Source organism: Colossoma macropomum, unplaced genomic scaffold (assembly GCF_904425465.1).
Source record: "Colossoma macropomum unplaced genomic scaffold, Colossoma_macropomum, whole genome shotgun sequence".
Classification (NCBI taxonomy): Eukaryota; Metazoa; Chordata; class Actinopteri; order Characiformes; family Serrasalmidae; genus Colossoma; species Colossoma macropomum.
Window position 1 is genome coordinate 53,749,588 of NW_023494792.1, and position 18,743 is coordinate 53,768,330.

The 18,743-nt window shown below is 36.6% G+C and overlaps 2 protein-coding genes across 2 annotated transcripts; both read left to right on the forward strand.

Annotated features, from left to right (window-relative positions):
- Positions 1 to 818: 818 nt before the first annotated feature.
- LOC118812523 (hereditary hemochromatosis protein homolog) lies at positions 819 to 7,417 on the forward strand. The gene is made up of 6 exons (XM_036577598.1): positions 819 to 1,249; positions 4,383 to 4,628; positions 5,843 to 6,112; positions 6,242 to 6,511; positions 6,933 to 7,103; positions 7,202 to 7,417. Exons 1-6 carry the CDS (start codon positions 1,126 to 1,128, stop codon positions 7,342 to 7,344), a joined length of 1,224 nt encoding a protein of 407 aa, XP_036433491.1. The 5' UTR covers positions 819 to 1,125; the 3' UTR covers positions 7,345 to 7,417.
- An 8,914-nt stretch (positions 7,418 to 16,331) lies between these two features.
- tnnt2c (troponin T2c, cardiac) lies at positions 16,332 to 17,243 on the forward strand. The gene has a single exon (XM_036575563.1). It carries the CDS (start codon positions 16,425 to 16,427, stop codon positions 17,241 to 17,243), a length of 819 nt encoding a protein of 272 aa, XP_036431456.1. The 5' UTR covers positions 16,332 to 16,424.
- Positions 17,244 to 18,743: the final 1,500 nt, after the last annotated feature.

An 18,743-nucleotide genomic window follows, 5' to 3' on the forward strand; every position in this document is an offset into this window, starting at 1 on the left:
CTGTTCATAATGGCTGCGGTCATTACAGAAAGTTACAAGAAATCTAAGAACTTTTGAAATATACACTGATCAGGCATAACATTATGACCGCCTCCTTCTTTCTGCACTCATTGTCCATTTTATCAGCTCCACTTACTATATAGGTGCACTTTGTAGTTCTACAGTTACAGACTGTAGTCCATCTGTTTCTCTGCATACTTTGTTAGCCCCCTTTTTACCCTGTCCTTCAGTGGTCAGGACCTCCATGGACCCTCACAGAGCAAGTACTGTATGGGGGGTGGATCATTCTCAGCACGGCAGTAACACTGACGTGGTGGTGGTGAGTTAGTGTGTGTTGTGCTGGTCTGAGTGGATCAGACACAGCAGTGCTGCTGGAGTTTTTAAACACTGTGTCCACTCACTGTCCACTCTATTAGACACTCCTACCTTGTCAGTCCACCTTGTAGATGTAAAGTCAGAGACGACAGGACGCTGCCCACAGGATGCTGTTGGCTGGATATTTTTGGTTGGTGGACTATTCTCAGTCCAGCAGTGACACTGAGGTGTTTAAAAACTACAGCAGCGCAGCTGTGTCTGATCCACTCAGACCAGCACAACATCAGCGTTACTGCAGTGCTGAGAATGATCCACCACCCAAATAGTACCTGCTCTGTGAGGGTCCATGGGGGTCCTGACCACTGAAGAACAGGGTAAAAGGGGGCTAACAAAGTATGCAGAGAAACAGATGGACTACAGTCTGTAATTGTAGAACTACAAAGTGCACCTATATGGTAAGTGGAGCTGATAAAATGGACAATGAGCATAGAAACAAGGAGGTGGTCATAATGTTATGCCTGATCAGTGTATGCTGTTAAGCCATGGGTGCCAAGTCCTGGTCCTGGAGATCTCCCTTTTAAAAGTGTTTTGTTTAACATACCTAATGAGAGGTTCTAAGGTGGCAGTGTCAACACAGCAATAGAACAACACAAGTGTTCATGTACTGTTACATAAATGTGACCATTCCAGTCCGACTGGTAAATCATTTGAATCGAAAGTAAAGTGAACTTGTTTGGTTTGTCACACTGCAGCAGTCCGGAGGAATACGGAGGTTGTGTTTGTGTGTGTTTTGGTGATTTTTACCCTTTAATGTATTGTAATAATATGTTACAATACATTGATCCTGTAACTCAACAGGATATACATGTAGATCTACACCATGAGCTTCATCCTGCTGTGTGTTCTGTCGGCATAGTGAAGACAACAAGAGCAGGTAAGGAAGTTCTTGAGATATAGTTCAACTCAGGTATTTAGCAACCTTAGGCTTGTGGTTAGCTTAAACTGGCTAATTAATAAAAATATAGGTATTAAAATACAATTAAGGTAAACAGTACTAAGTGAACTAAATAAGCCAACAGGTGAGGCAGGTAAACCACATGACCATTACAGTTGGATTCTTCCACAAGCAATGACAGTAAAAAATCAATTAAATATAAAGAATTATATAGGCATGTATTTATTATATATTTATTACTTCATTTTATAGCATTTTATAACTATAAAATGCTAAATATAAGGAAAACACCAATCACTGTGTTTCTGACTCCACTTGTACTTCAACTAACATGGCTTGCATAGTTCACATTCTTGACCACTTATTCATATAACAGTGAAAAATAAGTTTCACTAATAGTGTAAAACAATATGCCACATCCAATTCCAGTCACACACAGCCAGTTTGAAGACAGTTTGCTTTCTTGAAATGCTTTAATTGTTCAAATTTAACTTTTCTGTTAAGTAAGAAAAATATTTTTTTTTAAGATGAAACTTATATTTTGGGTGTATTTTGTTCACTCACTTCCTGATTACCTCCTGATCATCAAATAATCTTATAAATGATCTGACAACTTTCTTTTCTAAACTATTGTTGAAAGCATATATTCAAAGTCTTTAACCAACAGGTATTTTAAACAGCTAAAAAAGTTGGCTTTATTCCCAAGGTAACACTTTGTCAGCTGTGCTTTCAGTTTTGTGTTTTTTGAAAAGGCAGAAACAGTGATGGGATCTATTTAATATGATCTTCCTAATGTGAGATTCATATATAACATGTTATTTTGCGAGATGACTAAAACAATATGTTTATTAAAATTCATTGGAAAAGTGTTCCTCTAACTTAAAACAGTAATAGAGAAATGCTATCTTGTCCTGGCTCCATCTTTGTCTCCCCATCTTTCTTACTGAACTGGAATAGTTTAATAGAATATATTCACTGGAAAATGGTTTTGAAGTAACTGCAGAAGTTTCAGATACACAATGATGCCTTTGAGACTTCCATTATTATATTTTTAAAAATACTTCAGACTTTTTTTAATCCAATCATTATTTCAATTGAGTTGTTTTGTAACAGCTGTGAAATCTGTATCAGTTTTTATAGTGATGCTTCAGAAAAAAATGTAGTTCGTAAAAAGTAAATAACACTGTAACTTCCTTGTATAACATCACAACAATGAACACTGTCTTACTGTTCATACTGAGCATTACACAGTTTGACCCTCATCTTTCAGCAGGGTGTTTTTAGATCACACACTGATTACTGTACCTACCTGAATGTCATATCTAACAACACAGTTTAACAAGGTCATGTAATGAAGCTAGCAGTCTTGTTCTGTTTATGAAACGTGCACTAAGATGGAGGTACAAATTTCATGGATGGTGCTGGACCTTTAATACTAGTTTATCCAGCCTGATCTTCTTTCTTTTGACTTTTAATTACACTGTTCTCCAAAAGTACTGGAACAGCAAGGCCAATTCTTTTGTTTTTTGTTTTAGACTGAAGGCATAGGAGACCTCAGATCAGAATTTCAGCTTTTATTTCCTGATATTTACATCAAAATTTGTTCAATAACTTGAAACATGGCACCTTGGGTTGAAACTCACTCGTTGTTCAAGTGAGCAAAAATACTGTCACTGACATACTGAATGTGACTGATAGGAGTTTCTTCTTGTCCAGATGTGCCCTGTTAGATTAACTGTTTAAACATTTAATAGCTCTGAATGTCTACTCTTGCTTTGAGCCCTGGGTTTCAGATGTAAAAACTGCTTTTGTTGTTAAAAAGCATACACCAACATAAAGTCCAGGGAGCCGTCTATGGGAGAAGACATTTTAAAATTGGAAAAGGGGGAAGTTCAGATGATCCATTGCACAAACATTGAGCATATCCAGTACAACAATTTTGGAATGTCCTGAAAATAAAAGAAACCACTGGGGTACTAACAACCAGACATGCAACATGTTGGCCAAGGAAACCAGCAGGAATTCATGATGGAAACATGGTGAGAGTATGACATGACCAACAGGGCAACATGACAGAAATGACATGACCAACAGGGCAGGAGTGCAGGTATCACAAACCACCATTTGGAGAAGACTTCGAGAGCAGAAATATAGAGTCTTTACCACAAGATGCAAACCACTCATCAACAGAATGAATCACAAGTCCAGACTGAAATTTGCAAAGAAATACACAAGCCACAAATGTTGTGTTCTATGGACTAATGAGACCAAGATTAACCTCTACCAAAGTGATGGGAAGGCCAAAGTACGGAGTAAAAAAGAATCTGCTCAGGATTCAAAATATACAAGCTCATCAGTCAAGCATGGTGGAGGGAATGGCAAGTCTTGGGCTTGTATGACTTCTTCTAGAATGGGCTCACTAATGTTTACTCATGATTCTCTTCACTCTAACTCATGATGGTAGCAGCAGAATGAATTCAGAAGTCTAAAGAAACATTTTATTTTTGCAAATTTACAGAGAAATGCATACAGTCTAATCATGCAGCAAGAAAATGACTCAAAACACACCACCAGCACAAAAAAATGGAAGGTTTTTGACTGGCCAGGTCAATCACAAGACCTTAACCCAATGGAGTATGCATTTCACCTCCTGAAGAGGAGACTAAACAACCAAAAAACAAACAATAACTGGAAGAAGCTGCAATAAAGGCCTGGAATCACAAAAGAAGATTGTAAAAGTTTAGTGATGTCAGTGGGTCACTGGCTTGATTACAGACAAGGGAAATGCAACCATATATCAAGTGTTATTTACTTAAATTTATATATTATTTGTTCTTATATTTTACTTATTTTAAAATTGGGTGCTCTGCCACCAAAGGTGCCATGTTCTAAGTTGTTTAGCACATTCAGATGTAAATCTGAGGAAATGAAACCTGTGTTGCTTCATATCCATCCTTTGATCTCAAAATATCTCCAGTGTTTAGCAAAAACAAAAGAACTGGCCTGCTGTTTCAGTACTTTCAGACGAGACTGTATGTCTGTGTGTGGTAGTGAATGCATCATAGCAGATGATGATCTTGATTATAATAAAGGTCTTTATTTCTCACTTCAGAGCAGCACACTCTGCAGTATTTGTACACACTGCGTTCAGCAGAGTTTGAAATTACGACAGTGTTTGACGGTCTCATCATCTCTCACTGTGAGAGCCCCAGTTTCAGAGATCAGTCCAGACAGGAGTGGATCCATCAGGCTTTCACTGCTGAAGAGTGGACGCACAGAGACCAGTTCTGTGAGGCAGAATATTTTTTCCACAAGACTCTAATAGACAAGATTCAACAGATAATCAACACAACCAATGGTAAGATTTAGCTGTACTTAATTTTAAACCACCAGTGTTGTTTAATTGATGTTAATTTTCAACTAATAATACTTACATTGATAATATAATGACATAAGGAATGTGACATATGTAATTGTAATAGTATTATAATTTTAAAAATAAAATGGTACATGAGAACTTTTCTACCAACTAATAAAATATGCTATTTCAACTGCAACGAATGTCATATGAAATTTATCATCAGTACTTAACAACAGGATTTAAACAATACTGTTATAATACTAACATTCTGAAAATAATAATAAGGCACAGAAAGGAGCCCTATTTTTTCTTCTTCTTCACATCATTATTTTTTATTATTATTATTACATTTCTATGCTAAAATGTGGGGAGCAAAGCATATAAGTCATATAAAACACTCCACGTTTGGAGGAAAGTTGCAGTAGACTTTTTCGCTAATTTAATTTAATTATTTAATAAAGTTTAAGTTATTCATTCAACTCAACGTTATTTTGTTTATTATTTTGAACAAGTAGTCCCATGCGCAGCAATACCTAGTGCCTTAGAGTACTTCTAAGAGATACTCAATACATGACAGCTGTAAGTACCTGTTTTTAACTTTCTAGTCAAATGCATTTGATTCACTGAGCAATCAGCATCATAGTTGACGGTTTGAATAAACTGCTTTATTTCAGCTCAGGGATCTTTATCCTTCAGTTTCATATTAGCAAGATTGCTTGCCAAGTTTGCACTGTGCTGCTCACATTCATAATCACAAACAATCTGCTGACTGGTTGTGATTGCACTGTGTCAAGAACTGGCGCTATAAATGTACAGTTTAAATGCATTGTGAATAACACTGATATGGACAAATTTAATGAGAACTTCAAAAATATGAAATTTTTTATTTTTTTTTCTAAATTGTGGAGGCAGTTTGATTTCAAACTATGTCCACCATATTAGTAGAAACTAAAAAAATATCTCATCAAAAAGAGGAGATAAATAATTGTTAAATTGGCACCTTATTAACAAAAATAGTGCATGGACCCCTATTATTGCCTCTTATAAACCTTTTCACTCCTCTGAGCCATGATGTGACCATGTTGTGAGTGGTCGAGTGGACAGACTAAGTAAGTCTGCAAATCAGAATGTTCCCGCTTCAAATCCCAGTTAATAACAGTGAGATATTTGTGCAGGCATGATATAAACATATATTGTCTTATTTTATGAAGGTTTGATCCAGAGAGAGAGAAGCTGTACTGTAGATGATTCAGAAGTCTCTGTGAGTGACAGGTGGGGGGTGGATGCTGAAGATTTTCTGACTTTGGATCCGGTCACTCTGAAATGGCGTTCTGAGTCTTCACTGGCGAGAACAGCACGATCAGAATTTAACCAGTTGAAGTTCATGATTCCGTCGCTGAGGGACTTTCAGCTGAATCAGTGTAAACCAGCTCTGATGAAGCTGAAGAAGAAGAAAGCAGACTATCTGAAACAAAACATGCGTGAGTTTTTTTATGATTCTTTACTAGAGAGTCATTGTTTTACCTTTAAAAGGAAAGATATTTGTCATAATGATTTTGATCATTTTAATCAGTTACACCTTTAAGTAATGTTTAAATGTGTCTTTACAGGTCCTGATGTATATGTTTTTAGCAAGTCTTCTGATGACAGGGACACTGTATCTCTGCGATGTCATGTCAGTCATAAGTATTTACCAGGAATTCGTGTTCGGCTGACTCTGGATGGAGTGGTAGTGGACAAAAATGTTGATATCTCCGGTCCAGCTCCGAATATGGATGACTCACTTCAAATCAGACTTCAGACAGAGACCAGCATGAAACAACCTGACCGATATCATTGTATGGTGGACACAGACAATCTACATATTTCTATTGGATGGGGTATGTGCCTTATTTAGTAAAACTGTCTGAAAAAGTTATGTCTTAGTCCAAAAAGGAAATCTTAGTGTTAAAGTAAGCTTAGCTATTATAGTGGATTTAAAGGAGACGGTTTGTAATCATTATGCTTCGGTACTCGCCCTCATTACTCCAGAATTTAATCATGATCAGCTCTCTTAGCTTTTAAACCCATTTTTTTAATGTAAATGATACTATATTTAAGGGTGTTGATATAAGTGGGTGCCTAAAAGACACTAGTAATAAATGTAACAAACATATGGATCTAAAAATAAAATAAGGATTGCAGTAGCTGAACTATGGGCTCATTATGTCTTTGTTAATCTTAAGACTTATGTACTTAATTCTCATGAAACTAATGTGTGTGGACTTTAAATGGTTAAGCAGATGATTTGTCTGATTCTAGATGGCCAGACACTGGACAAAAAGACTCTTCACCAAGAGCATGTCTTTAAAGAGTTTGGATTGCATTACCTTGCATATATTGGCATTGCCGTTGTGTTGGTCCTCACCGTTGTTGTAATTACAGTCCTTGTTGTTGTGGCTGTTAACGCTGGGATCTTTGTGGGCAAAAAAGGTAAGACTTTGTAATTGCAAATTCTACAGCCAATCAGAGCTATGCGTGTAGAATTGTCTTTTGTTTAACTTGTACCTTTCTGTGGTCCTCTTTTACAGATTACGCAAAAAGGAATAAAAGTATCAATAATGTAGTGCAGTTTTTCATCCTATTGGTTCAAAGTGAAGAACAGTGGGAAAGACAAGCTGATGATGAGTACTATGGGCCCAGAAGGTTTAACTACAGGAATTCTCAGAGCTAATAACAGAGCTAACTTGTAACCTGAACATCACATGATAAGTAAATCTACATGTGTTTGTTTCATGTGTTTACCTGTCCCGGACTGATGCCATACCACTCTGACCAGAGTTATGGGTGAGGAGAACAAAAAGCTTTCATTCATCCGTTGTCACTGATGTCTCTGAGAAATTATAACATTAGCATCACAAAACACAAAGCAGGTCTCTAGCAGGCACTATTTTATCTTTGTGACTGTGGCTTGAGGATCTGATTGAACATTGTAGTTACCCAGCTCTAGAGAGGAACAGGACGTAAATGTGCTGATGAGCTTTTAATCAAGTCTGTGATCCTTGCACAGCTTTTCAGCACCACCTCACCTATTACATTCTATGAAACTGTATCTCTGTAACTGCTAATGGAGTAAACATGTTTCAGGAACAGCTGTACAAACCGGTGAAGGATGAAGGATACTTTACTGTGCAATCAGGTTGTAAAGTTTTGCAGCATTTTTCAGCCTGAAACTGTAAGAGATTTAGTATAAAAAGTGACAAATTTTTAAATACAGTGTATCATTCTATACAAGAAACATGTAATATGTTGTTGCACTAATAAAATGTATACATTGTAAAGTTTATCAAACTCTTTATTATTTTGGTAACACTTTACTTGAAGTGTGTCTACATAACACATTCATAACATCTTGCATAAACACTTCATAACATGTTCATGATTGTTAAAATCAACATTCATAAAACATACATGTTTTACATGATAAAACATGTATTTCCCTTTTTACTTTGTCTTCTTTAAAACTTTATTGTGCCAATGGGGTGATTCAACAGTCTATGTATTGTTGAGGAAAACATTATTTATCCTAAGTTTTACCCTCTTACTCTAACTGTTAGTGATGTTCTTCTTTGCTTATGGTATTGGAGAAGGCACAAGTGTCATTGTGCATCGGATAAAGTGACATGTAAAGCAACAAATGCTTAAGAAAAAAAACAAAAAATTAAAAAGAAGTCTCAGTGTAAAAGCACTAATGACCAAAAGGAATAAAGCATGATAATTTCTGTTTTGCCTGTCCAGTAATAAGACAATTTACTGAACAAAAATACTTTTTCAAAATAATACATGAAGAGTTTTATTTTGAAAAATGTATTTCAGTAAAATGACATAGTAGTCCATATTAATATAATGTAAAACATGTATACTTTATAAATGTTGATTTAAACATTTGAATGTTATGTAAGACGTTATGAACATATTATGTAGACACCTTTCAAATAAAGTGTTACTGTTATTTTAGTGCATTAAAAACACAACTGATCAATCATATTATCTAAAAATTGTTCCAAAAGAAGTATCAGTAACAGTGTACAGAGAGTTAATGTGAGTGATGATATAGTCTGGGCAGCTGACATGACTTTTGCCTGCACCTCCCTCTTTCGATTTATGCTTCACACAGTACAGGGAATGAATATCATGCCTGATGATCAGCATGTTTATCAGTATAACAGCTAGAGGAAGACCTTAGTTTCACCTTACAGCACCTTAGTTTAAGTGTTATCTCTAAGACAGTATGAACAGGCTCAGCTGGTTTTTCTGCTGATGAAGCCACCTATAAATTTCACTTCTTGTGCTCAGGCACACACACACAATTTACACACAAATTAAAACAAACAAACAAACAAAAAAAACTTGATCAGGCTTTACCTAAAATTTGGGGTACATTAAGTGTAGCTTTGATTTACACTGTAGCCAAGCATTATACAAAACAAGGTACTGAAATGAGTAAACATAACTTAAAATGAAAGTGTACCAAAAAGGCAGTGAAATAAAGCATGGGGGAAAAATTAAAACAATACACAAGACAAAATGTTTTACCATTTTAAAACAAAAATGATTATCAAAATACATATAATTATTAAGATGAATAATAAAAATAACCAAAAATATCTGTATTCTTCAGCAACAGCAGTACAATTTAATCTTCTGTACATTTTATTTAATTCGAGACTACACTGTCTTTCCTTTTGGCATGATTTGAGCTAATTTTGTATAATGTGCAGTAATATATCTTCACAAAAACACTTGTTTACATGTATCATATAACAATACAAATAAATAAAGAGTTTTATTCTAAAATGCTGTATATCAGTTTGTGACCATTTTGGATATAGTTTTTTTAATCACATGACCAACAGTGTTATTTATTTAACATTTAACAGTAAACAGTAAATGTTTTACATGAAAGAAGGGTGGAAACTGTTTTGTATGCAATGCAATGTGGTGGATCAAAAAAATCAATGATTATTAATTTTCCATCATGAAGTATAACTTCAGCTGAATTTTCTCTCCACGTTTATGGACAATTTTGCACAGTTTATTGTTGCAAGGAACATCAGAGGACAATAGGGCAATATAACACTATCAGTGATGACAGATAACCTCATGACTATGCTTTAAAGATGATAACAAGCCTCATACTCATAACCCTTCTAGCTGCTCTCTAACAGTGCTGTTATTTGTGCTCTGGAGAATCTTCTGAATTATTACAGTTACTCAGTCCTGGTAATGAACCAAAGGGATATAAATGCACTGATAAGCCTCTCTGTGTCTGTAATCCTTAATACAACAGTACAAAACTTAAAACTCAACACTAAAAAGAAGGAACATTTGAAATGTTATCAAGTGTTCTTGATTTAACATTCAATATATCTGTAAAGAAAAATGAGAAATGTCACTGGATCTGTCTTCCAGTTCTATGCAGCTACCACTCATTGCCTTATCTTCACAGCTCTACAGTGGTGTGAAAAAGTATTTGCCCCATCCTGATTTCTTATTCTTTTGCATGTTTGTCACACTTAATTGTTTCAGATCACCAAACAAATGTAAATATTAGACAAAGATAACACAAGTAAACACAAAATGTAGTTAATAAATGAAGATCTTTATTATTTAGGGAAAAAGAAATCCAAACCTACAGGGCCCTGTGTGAAAAAGTGATTGCTCCCTAAACCTAATAACTGATTGGCCCACCTTGGGCAGCAACAACTGCAATCAAGCATTTGCAATAACTGGCAATGAGTCTTTTATAGAGCTGTGGAGGAATTTTGGCCACTCATCTTTGCAGAATTGTTGTAATTCAGCCACATTGGAGGGTTTCCGAGCATGAACCGCCTTTTTAAGGTCATGCCACAGCATCTCAGTGAGATTCAGGTCAGGACTTTGACTAGGCCACTCCAAAGTCTTAATTTTGATTTTCTTAAGCCATTCAGAGGTGGACTTGCTGGTGTGTTTTGGATCATTGTCCTGCTGCAGAACCCAAGTGCGCTTCAGCTTGAGGTCACAAACAGATGGCCGGACAATTCTCCCAAAAGTCTTGAGGATAATCAAGATGTTTTCTGGCAAAACTGAGACGAGCCTTTATGTTCTTTTTGCTCAGCAGTGGTTTTCATCTTGGAACTCTGCCATGCAGGCCATTTTTGCCCAGTCTCTTTCTTATGGTGGAGTCGTGAACACTGACCTTAACTGAGGCAAGTGAGGCCTGCAATTCTTTGAATGTTGTTGTGGGGTCTTTTGTGACCTCTTGGATGAGTCGTCGCTGCGCTCTTGGGGTAATTTTGTTTGGCCGGCCACTCCTGGGAAGGTTCACCACTGTTCCATGTTTTTGCCATTTGTGGATAATGGCTCTCACTGTGGTTCGCTGGAGTCCCAAAGCTTTAGAAATGGCTTTATAACCTTTTCCAGACTGATAGATCTCAATTACTTTGGTTCTCATTTGTTCCTGAATTTCTTTGGATCGCAGCATGATGTCTAGCTTTTGAGGATCTTTTGGTCTGCTTCACTTTGTCAGGCAGGTCCTCTTTTAAGTGATTTCTTGATTGAGAACAGTTGTGGCAGTAATCAGGCCTGGGTGTGGCTAGGGAAATTGAACTCAGTTTTCCAAATATGTGATAAACCACAGTTAATTTATGTTTTAACGGGGGGGCAATCACTTTTTCACACAGGGCCCTGTAGGTTTGGATTTCTTTTTCTCTTAATAATAAAGACCTTCATTTATAAACTGCATTTTGTGTTTACTTGTGTTATCTTTGTCTAATATGTAAATTTGCTTGATGACCCGAAACATTTAAGTGTGACAAACAGACAAAAGAATAAGAAATGAGGAAGGGGGCAAACACTTTTTCACACCACTGTATATTGTAGATATACAATATTATAGTTACATAATTATTTTGAAAGAAGTAGCGAACAGCTTTTTCTTACTTGGATCTATTATTTAAAACAAAGCATCCACCAATCAAGAAATATAACACAAATATGGATGTGAAAGCTGGATGATAAAACAGCAGGAAAAGAAAAAGATATTGATGCCTTTGAACTTTGGTGTTGGCAAAAACTTTTGATAAAACCTTGTATGTAAATAAAATGTAAATAAAAAATGGATTCTTGACCAATCAATTCTCACCACTTACTCGAAGCCCAGATAACAAAACTGAAGCTCTCTTATTTTGGACATTATGAGAAGAGTGAATTCATCCATATGGTTGTCACATTTAATTCATTTTAGATGTCTTTACACTTTTGTGTAATGTCTTACCTTTGGAGGCTTTAAGCTTTGTTAAACATGCACTCATATCCACTCCTAAAACAATTTATTCATAACCAGTAAATACTTTATATTTAAACACATTTCACATTTTCATATCAGTATGCTTTACTTGTGTTCTACTGTGATTTATTACTGTATAATGTGAAATTTCACACCAGAAGTATGCAACATCACATAACAGTTACACTATTCTAATCCCTACACAGTACAATGTCAGAAAAAAGGTAATATTTTGGTATATTCTTCATTTATCAAGATACAGACAGTGTAAATGTACCCTTAATGGTACAACAGAGGTTTTAAGGTCCAATTGTGTACCTTAAACAAGTTTTTCCCAGTGGAAAAGTACATACCTTTTTATATTATATACATTATATACATACATTACCTAATGTTTAGAAATAGAACCAATAAAAACCTGTACACAAGATGGGGTGTATGAAGTCAATACAACTTAGGGAATTCCAATGGAATATGGTACAATTATCTTCCCTTAAGGGTACCACCCCAGTGACAAGAGGAGGACCACCCCAGTGACAGTTTAATGCCCTTTTTCTGAGAGTGTAATATGCCTGAAAATCGTGTGAACGTGAATTGACTTCTATGAACCCTTAATTGGTTTAAATGTGAATGACTACATCAATAAAGCTAATACAGATAATATAGTCTGGGAGGAACTCTAGAGACAATTTGAGACAGTTTTAGATGATTTGCATAAACTACAAATGGAAACAATCCTTTGATCCTTGCTCATTATGCATGTAGTGCCTGATAAGCATATCAAATTTCTAAATGTTTGTTCTGTTATTCTATCACTTTTGTCTTGAATACATGGTTCTACACACTTAAAAAAGATGATTCTTTAAGGGTGCTTTAGTAAGGAAAATGGTTCTACACTCAAAGAACCCTTTACATGATTAAAGAGTTCTTTTGCATCATGGAAGCATTCTTCAGATTGATGGACAATGTGTTTTATGTGGTTCTCTTTTCGAAAAGGATTTCTATATAGCACTCAAGAGGGTTCTTTTATTGTTACAGGCTTGACATTGTAACAATAGAAGAACACTTTTTTGTACTATGTAGAACCCTTTTCAAAAAGGTTCTATATAGAACAATCTGCAGCACATTCTTCATTACGAAGAACCATTTAATGATGCAAAAAACCCTTTAATCATGCAAAGAGTTCTTTGAGTGTTTGTGGTTCTTAATGGAACCATTTTTTAAATAAAGAACTCTTGAAGAGCCATCATTTTTAACAGTGTAGGAACACTTTTTATTCTTATAGATCTATTCCATTATGTGAAGGTTCTTGAAAATTTAAAAAGCTTCTTTACACTCGCTTATCCCATTAAAAACCAGTCATTTACTGAAAGCTTCTTTAAGGAAACAAAAGTGGTTCTTCTACAAAGATCGCCCCAAGGAACCCTTCTTGGCTTAGCTGGTGGTTTTCAGTTTATCTGTACTCACTTTGCAAATAATCACAGGGGTAGCAGAATAAAGCCTGTTCTGCCATTCTTCATACAGAACATATGTTACTAAGACAGTCCATTGTCCAGTACAGTTAATAAAATGGTCCACTGTACAATACTTGCATAAATAACATTCATTGCTTTGATGTATATAAATGTATTTACTGATATCCAGGTTGATATTTAGTGAAGTATGAGCACTGGAACTGGGGCTGGTTAATTTTGGCTCATGTCATTCAGCAGGAACCCAGTGCTCCTATTGATAGATGCAGCTGTCCCTTCCTGCTAGTGTCCAATCAGATGCCTGGTTTAAATACAACCACCACCTGCCACTCACAAATTACACACCGGCACAGATTCAGTCTGAGGGAATCTCTCCAGATAAGTGGCTATTTGTGTATCACCACAAAGTTATTCTATAATTTTACTGTAAAAAATATGAAAATGCAACAGCTACTTATGTTTAAAAGACACTGCATTACAACTGGTACTGAACGGTCAATTCTACAAAGAGCAAGTACAACCAACAGTGTCAAATACATGGCACAGCTGTTATAAAATACTAATTGCAGTTGATATAATTCCTCATAGCAGGAGTGCAGAGATACAAGGTGTGTGATTTAAAAGGTCAGTCATCTGGCCATGTAGCTGGCCAGCCTAACCCACAATCTCTTCATCCACACAAGCAAATACATCCCTACCAGGGATCTTAGGAGCCATTTAACTGTCCTCACTCCACACAAGGCCTTTCCACAGCTCATTAAGTAGTTTACAGAAGCAACTCAACCTTTGCTTTTAAAGATCAATGCTGAACAATGACAGATTGATGCTTGACATGGTCTTAGCTATGTGAACAGGGCTTAACATTTCCAAAGCTTAGCATTTTCTGATTATGTGTTTGACAGTTCAAACACTGATCAGTTCAAAAGTTGACATTACTGTTTTCATCAAAATAAAAGTAATTTGTTGAAGATACATGAACAAAAATATTATGATCCTACTATTCTATACATTTCAGCAGCTTAGAAGGAAGCTGTAAAAAAAGAAGAAATGTTAGATGTCCAGAATGAGGAACAAATAGGAGAACATTCAGAATGCCTTGTTTTTAAAAAGTGGTGATCACATATTTAGATAGATAACTTATCATATAGAATATACTGTAAATAATATACTGTAAATAGGACAATTACAGGTATTATTTATGATTTAATAACATTGTGGTGCCTCCCCCCCACACACACAAACAAACAAAAAAATAAACAAAAAACAAAACAGAAAATATTATAAATTATCTTAAATTACCTTCTGGTGTCAAGCTTACAGTAGTTTAATCTACACTCTATAAGTTACTATTGAATAAAATAACTGCAGTTATTAATAAAACAAGTGACTCCAAACTTTTGAAGGGTACAGTAGCTTATTGTTTCACATAGAGAACGTCTGGGTGTTTTGGAAAGTTCTTGCTGGCAGACACAGCTGAGGGAATTTTTAGTACACAAGCAGGACTTGTTTGGATATGAAGTGGCCCACCTGCCTGCTTTTGTCACTGAGGGTCTGCTCTCTGTCTGATATAACAGCTTCAAGAACCATTCAGCATCTCAAGTGCCAGACAGTTCTGGTCTTTTGTATTTGTCTTGTGAGGCTGGTATTATTTCCTAAAGTTCAGGCAGCCCTTAAAGGAATGTGCTCTGATCTTTTATAGATGGCTGTCTCACACAGCAGGAATGTTTTAACTGTATTCTCCAACATTATATAACTCAATCTGCTACATACAGGAGAGGTTGAGATTTGTTCCTACAGCACCGCATAACATAAAGATTGTAACAATAGCAAGGCGTAATTTGATTAATTAGTAAGGCAAAGGCAAGTTTATTAATATAGCACATTTAATTACATTCATAATATATCACAATTTATTGTGCTTCACATCAAAGCAAAGGAACATTAAAATTGAATAGTAATTGAATTGAACAGACATGAACCTGTTGATACAGAATGTTAATCAAATATGTATGTAATTCATTCATAGTAATATATCAATTAATTATGTAATTACATAATTATAATATACTATTCAGGTGTAATTACCTATCAACATAAAAAGTATTGTAAAATGCATTAATAATTCTCATATTCTTGCCGCTGTTGATACAGAAGCTCATTAAATAATCAATAAGCTTGTAGCAAATTAATGGCGCAAATAATTTTAAATAATGTAAATAATGGTGCACTTATAAAAATTCATACAAAAGTTGCCAAGTTTTTCTTTTTTTTCCACAGCACCGCATGGCTTTGTTTAATAAGAAGCCAAACCTCAATATTTTTAGATAGAGCAGATTTTAATCTTTAGAAGTCACTGCTACTGTTGGTAATAATAATAACTTGATTTATGGGTAATTGCCCAGTCATAGCACACTGAAGTAGAGAACAAAATAATAATGTAATTAATAGATGTATTTACAGTAGGTCGTTTGTCCATCTAATTAAGCAACTGCACAATACCACTTAAGAGAGTTTATTTAGTTTGTTCATGTAGTGTTATATTTGACTGTGTAGGTGAATTTTAAATGTGTTATGCCAAATGCCATTAAAAGTCAAGGTATTTTTCATTAACAGGGAATTAGAACAAGCCTAATTTAAACAAGTGTGGACCTCTTTCTTAGCACAAGGGTGTGCATCTGCTTTGTGTGTCTGAAAAAAGGCACTCTTGGAATCCCTACAAAGACCTCGGGGGAAGGGACACCAGGGGTCAGGGTCTGGATCCTAGAGGCGCTGAAAAAGGCCCAGAGAAGAAAATAGATCCCTGTGCATCTGTCCAAAAACCTCCCTCCACAGTGCAAGGACTGAGCAATTTCACACAGCAGTGGTCACATGGGTAAGAGGACACTATAAAAACATGTACAACTGCCCACTCTCTTCAGCCTCCTAATCTCCAGCTGGACAGCAAGTGGTAAAGTGAGGCTGCTCCTCAACCTCCATTCATTCTCATTCTCAAAGACCAGGCACACCACCAGCACAATGTCTGACACCGAAGAGATTGTGGAGGAGTATGAGGAGGAGGAAGAGGAGGAAGAAGAAGTGGTTGAGGAAGAGGAGGATGTAGAGGAGGCCCCCCAGGTGGAGGAGGCAGAAGAGCAAGAGGAGGCTGAAGAAGAAGAAATAGAAGCAGAAGATTCCAAGCCCAAGCCTAAGTTGTACGTTCCGAACATGGCACCGCCCAAGCTGCCTGATGGAGAGAAGGTGGACTTTGACGACCTCCATCGCAAACGTGTGGAGAAGGACTACAACGAGCTGCAGAGTCTCATCCAGCAGCATTTCAGCAACAGGCAGAAGGAGGAAGATGACTTGGTGGCCTTGAAACAACGTATTGAGCGGCGGCGCGCAGACCGTGCCGAGCAACAGCGCATCCGGGCAGAGCAGGAGAGGGAGAGGCAGGCCCGGCTGGCTGAGGAAAAAGCCCGGCGTGAGGAGGAGGCCGCCAAACTGCGGGCTGAGGAGGACGCCAAGAAGAAGAAGCTCCTCAACAACAAGTCCTATGGAGGCTACTTGCAGAAGGTTGACCAGAAGAAGGGCAAGAAACTCACAGAACGCGAAAAGAAGACCAAGGCCCTCATGGAGCGCCGCAAGCCGCTCAACATCGACCACCTGAACCAGGACAAGCTGGCTGAGAAGGCCCGTGACCTCTGGCAGTGGCTGCAGCAGCTTCACGCTGAGAAGTTTGATCTGGCCGAGAAACTCAAAATGCAGAAGTACGACATCAACGTGCTGCGCAACCGCGTCAATGACCATCAGAGGTACTCCAAAGCAACCAAGACGACCAGGAAGAACTGGAAGTAAATGCTGTAGGTTAACAAGTAGGATGACAGCACATATAGAATGAGGTGGAGTAGATTTTTATAACATCACTGTTTACCTTCGTTCATCTAACTTTGAAGGAACTCATCTTGACTTCCATGGAATTCTGTTGAGAAGAAGAGCCCTGTCTAATTCAGTGCTCTTCTGTCTGATCCTGAGACTGGGTTTCTATAGTGCTTCTTATGGTTTAACTCCTTTTTTCAAGTATTTCAAAATGTCTTTGTGTTTCAGAGTGCATTATATGAGTAATGGACTTTGTTAGCTGTCAGGTTTTGTTAAGTTTGTGTGTAGATTATTTTATGAAGCTGCAGTAGAAAACTGACTTGCAGTAATTGCGATGTTATCCAATGAGCGTTTCATTTATACTCATATGGTGGGATGTGAGGCGTGCTTGTGTTAACTCAACATACTCGACAGCTCATTTCAAATTGAATGTTAATGTGTACAAGCTTGGACCACTGTTTAGAAATACCTTTACCAACACTTCAACTCTAATAAAAAGATAAATTCAAGTTGGATTATGTGTGTTCGTCTTCTTGTTCATAAGAATTATTTTGCAGGTTAATTGCAGGTGTCCACAGTGCATTTAGCATAATTGACCAAGCACTCTCTTACACAAAATTACAAAGTAGCAAAGTAACAAAATGTGGTATCTAATAACAAAAGTAGCCAAAATGCGGTATCTAATGCACAGTTACTTCATTATGAGGAGCCCATATCATGGCAAAGTGATCTTTCCTCACGTATTTTTAATTATAGTACTTCATTTAGTGTGCAAACCTACTAAAATTTTCAAAACTGTTCACTACTTACTCCATACAGTCCATTTATGTAAACTCTGTAAACTCTGTAAAAACAGGCCATTTTGAATTCAGCATTTTTGTTATGTTACAATAACCAACACATTTACATTTAATGGGAAAGGGCGAGGGGGTGGCAAAACAGACTCTTTACACCTTTGTGACAAAACAAACTATATCACAAAACCCTGACACATGAATGCTACTATAAACATATTAGATCCAAGTTCATGACTCAGTGGTAGGTTTTGCAGTACCCTTCATCTGTTTAACATTTAGTCAAAATGGCCATTAAGTACAAGTTGTTAATTTTTCAGGTGAAATTTCTGCATAAGGAAGGCAAACATCAAAAGTAAATTCTTAAGAGCAATGCAAGACCTGGTAGACCACCAAAACTGTCACCAGCAAATAAACAGCACTTACAAAGCTCCAGTCAAGCTACACTCTTGCTTCAGATTTAAAAAAAAAAGAACAAAAAAAACTTAGGTGTTTCTGTCCATCCTTCCACTGTGAGAACACCACCCAGCTCACAACCCAAAACCGTGGGTCTGACAGGATGTGCAGTTGTCAAGAAGCTGTTACTGAGAAAAGGAAATAGTCAAAAAGAAACTTAAATAATGAGAAAATGAAAATGCAACCAACTTCTACGACTGAACTTGGAGGGGTGGAAAATATTTTTTTG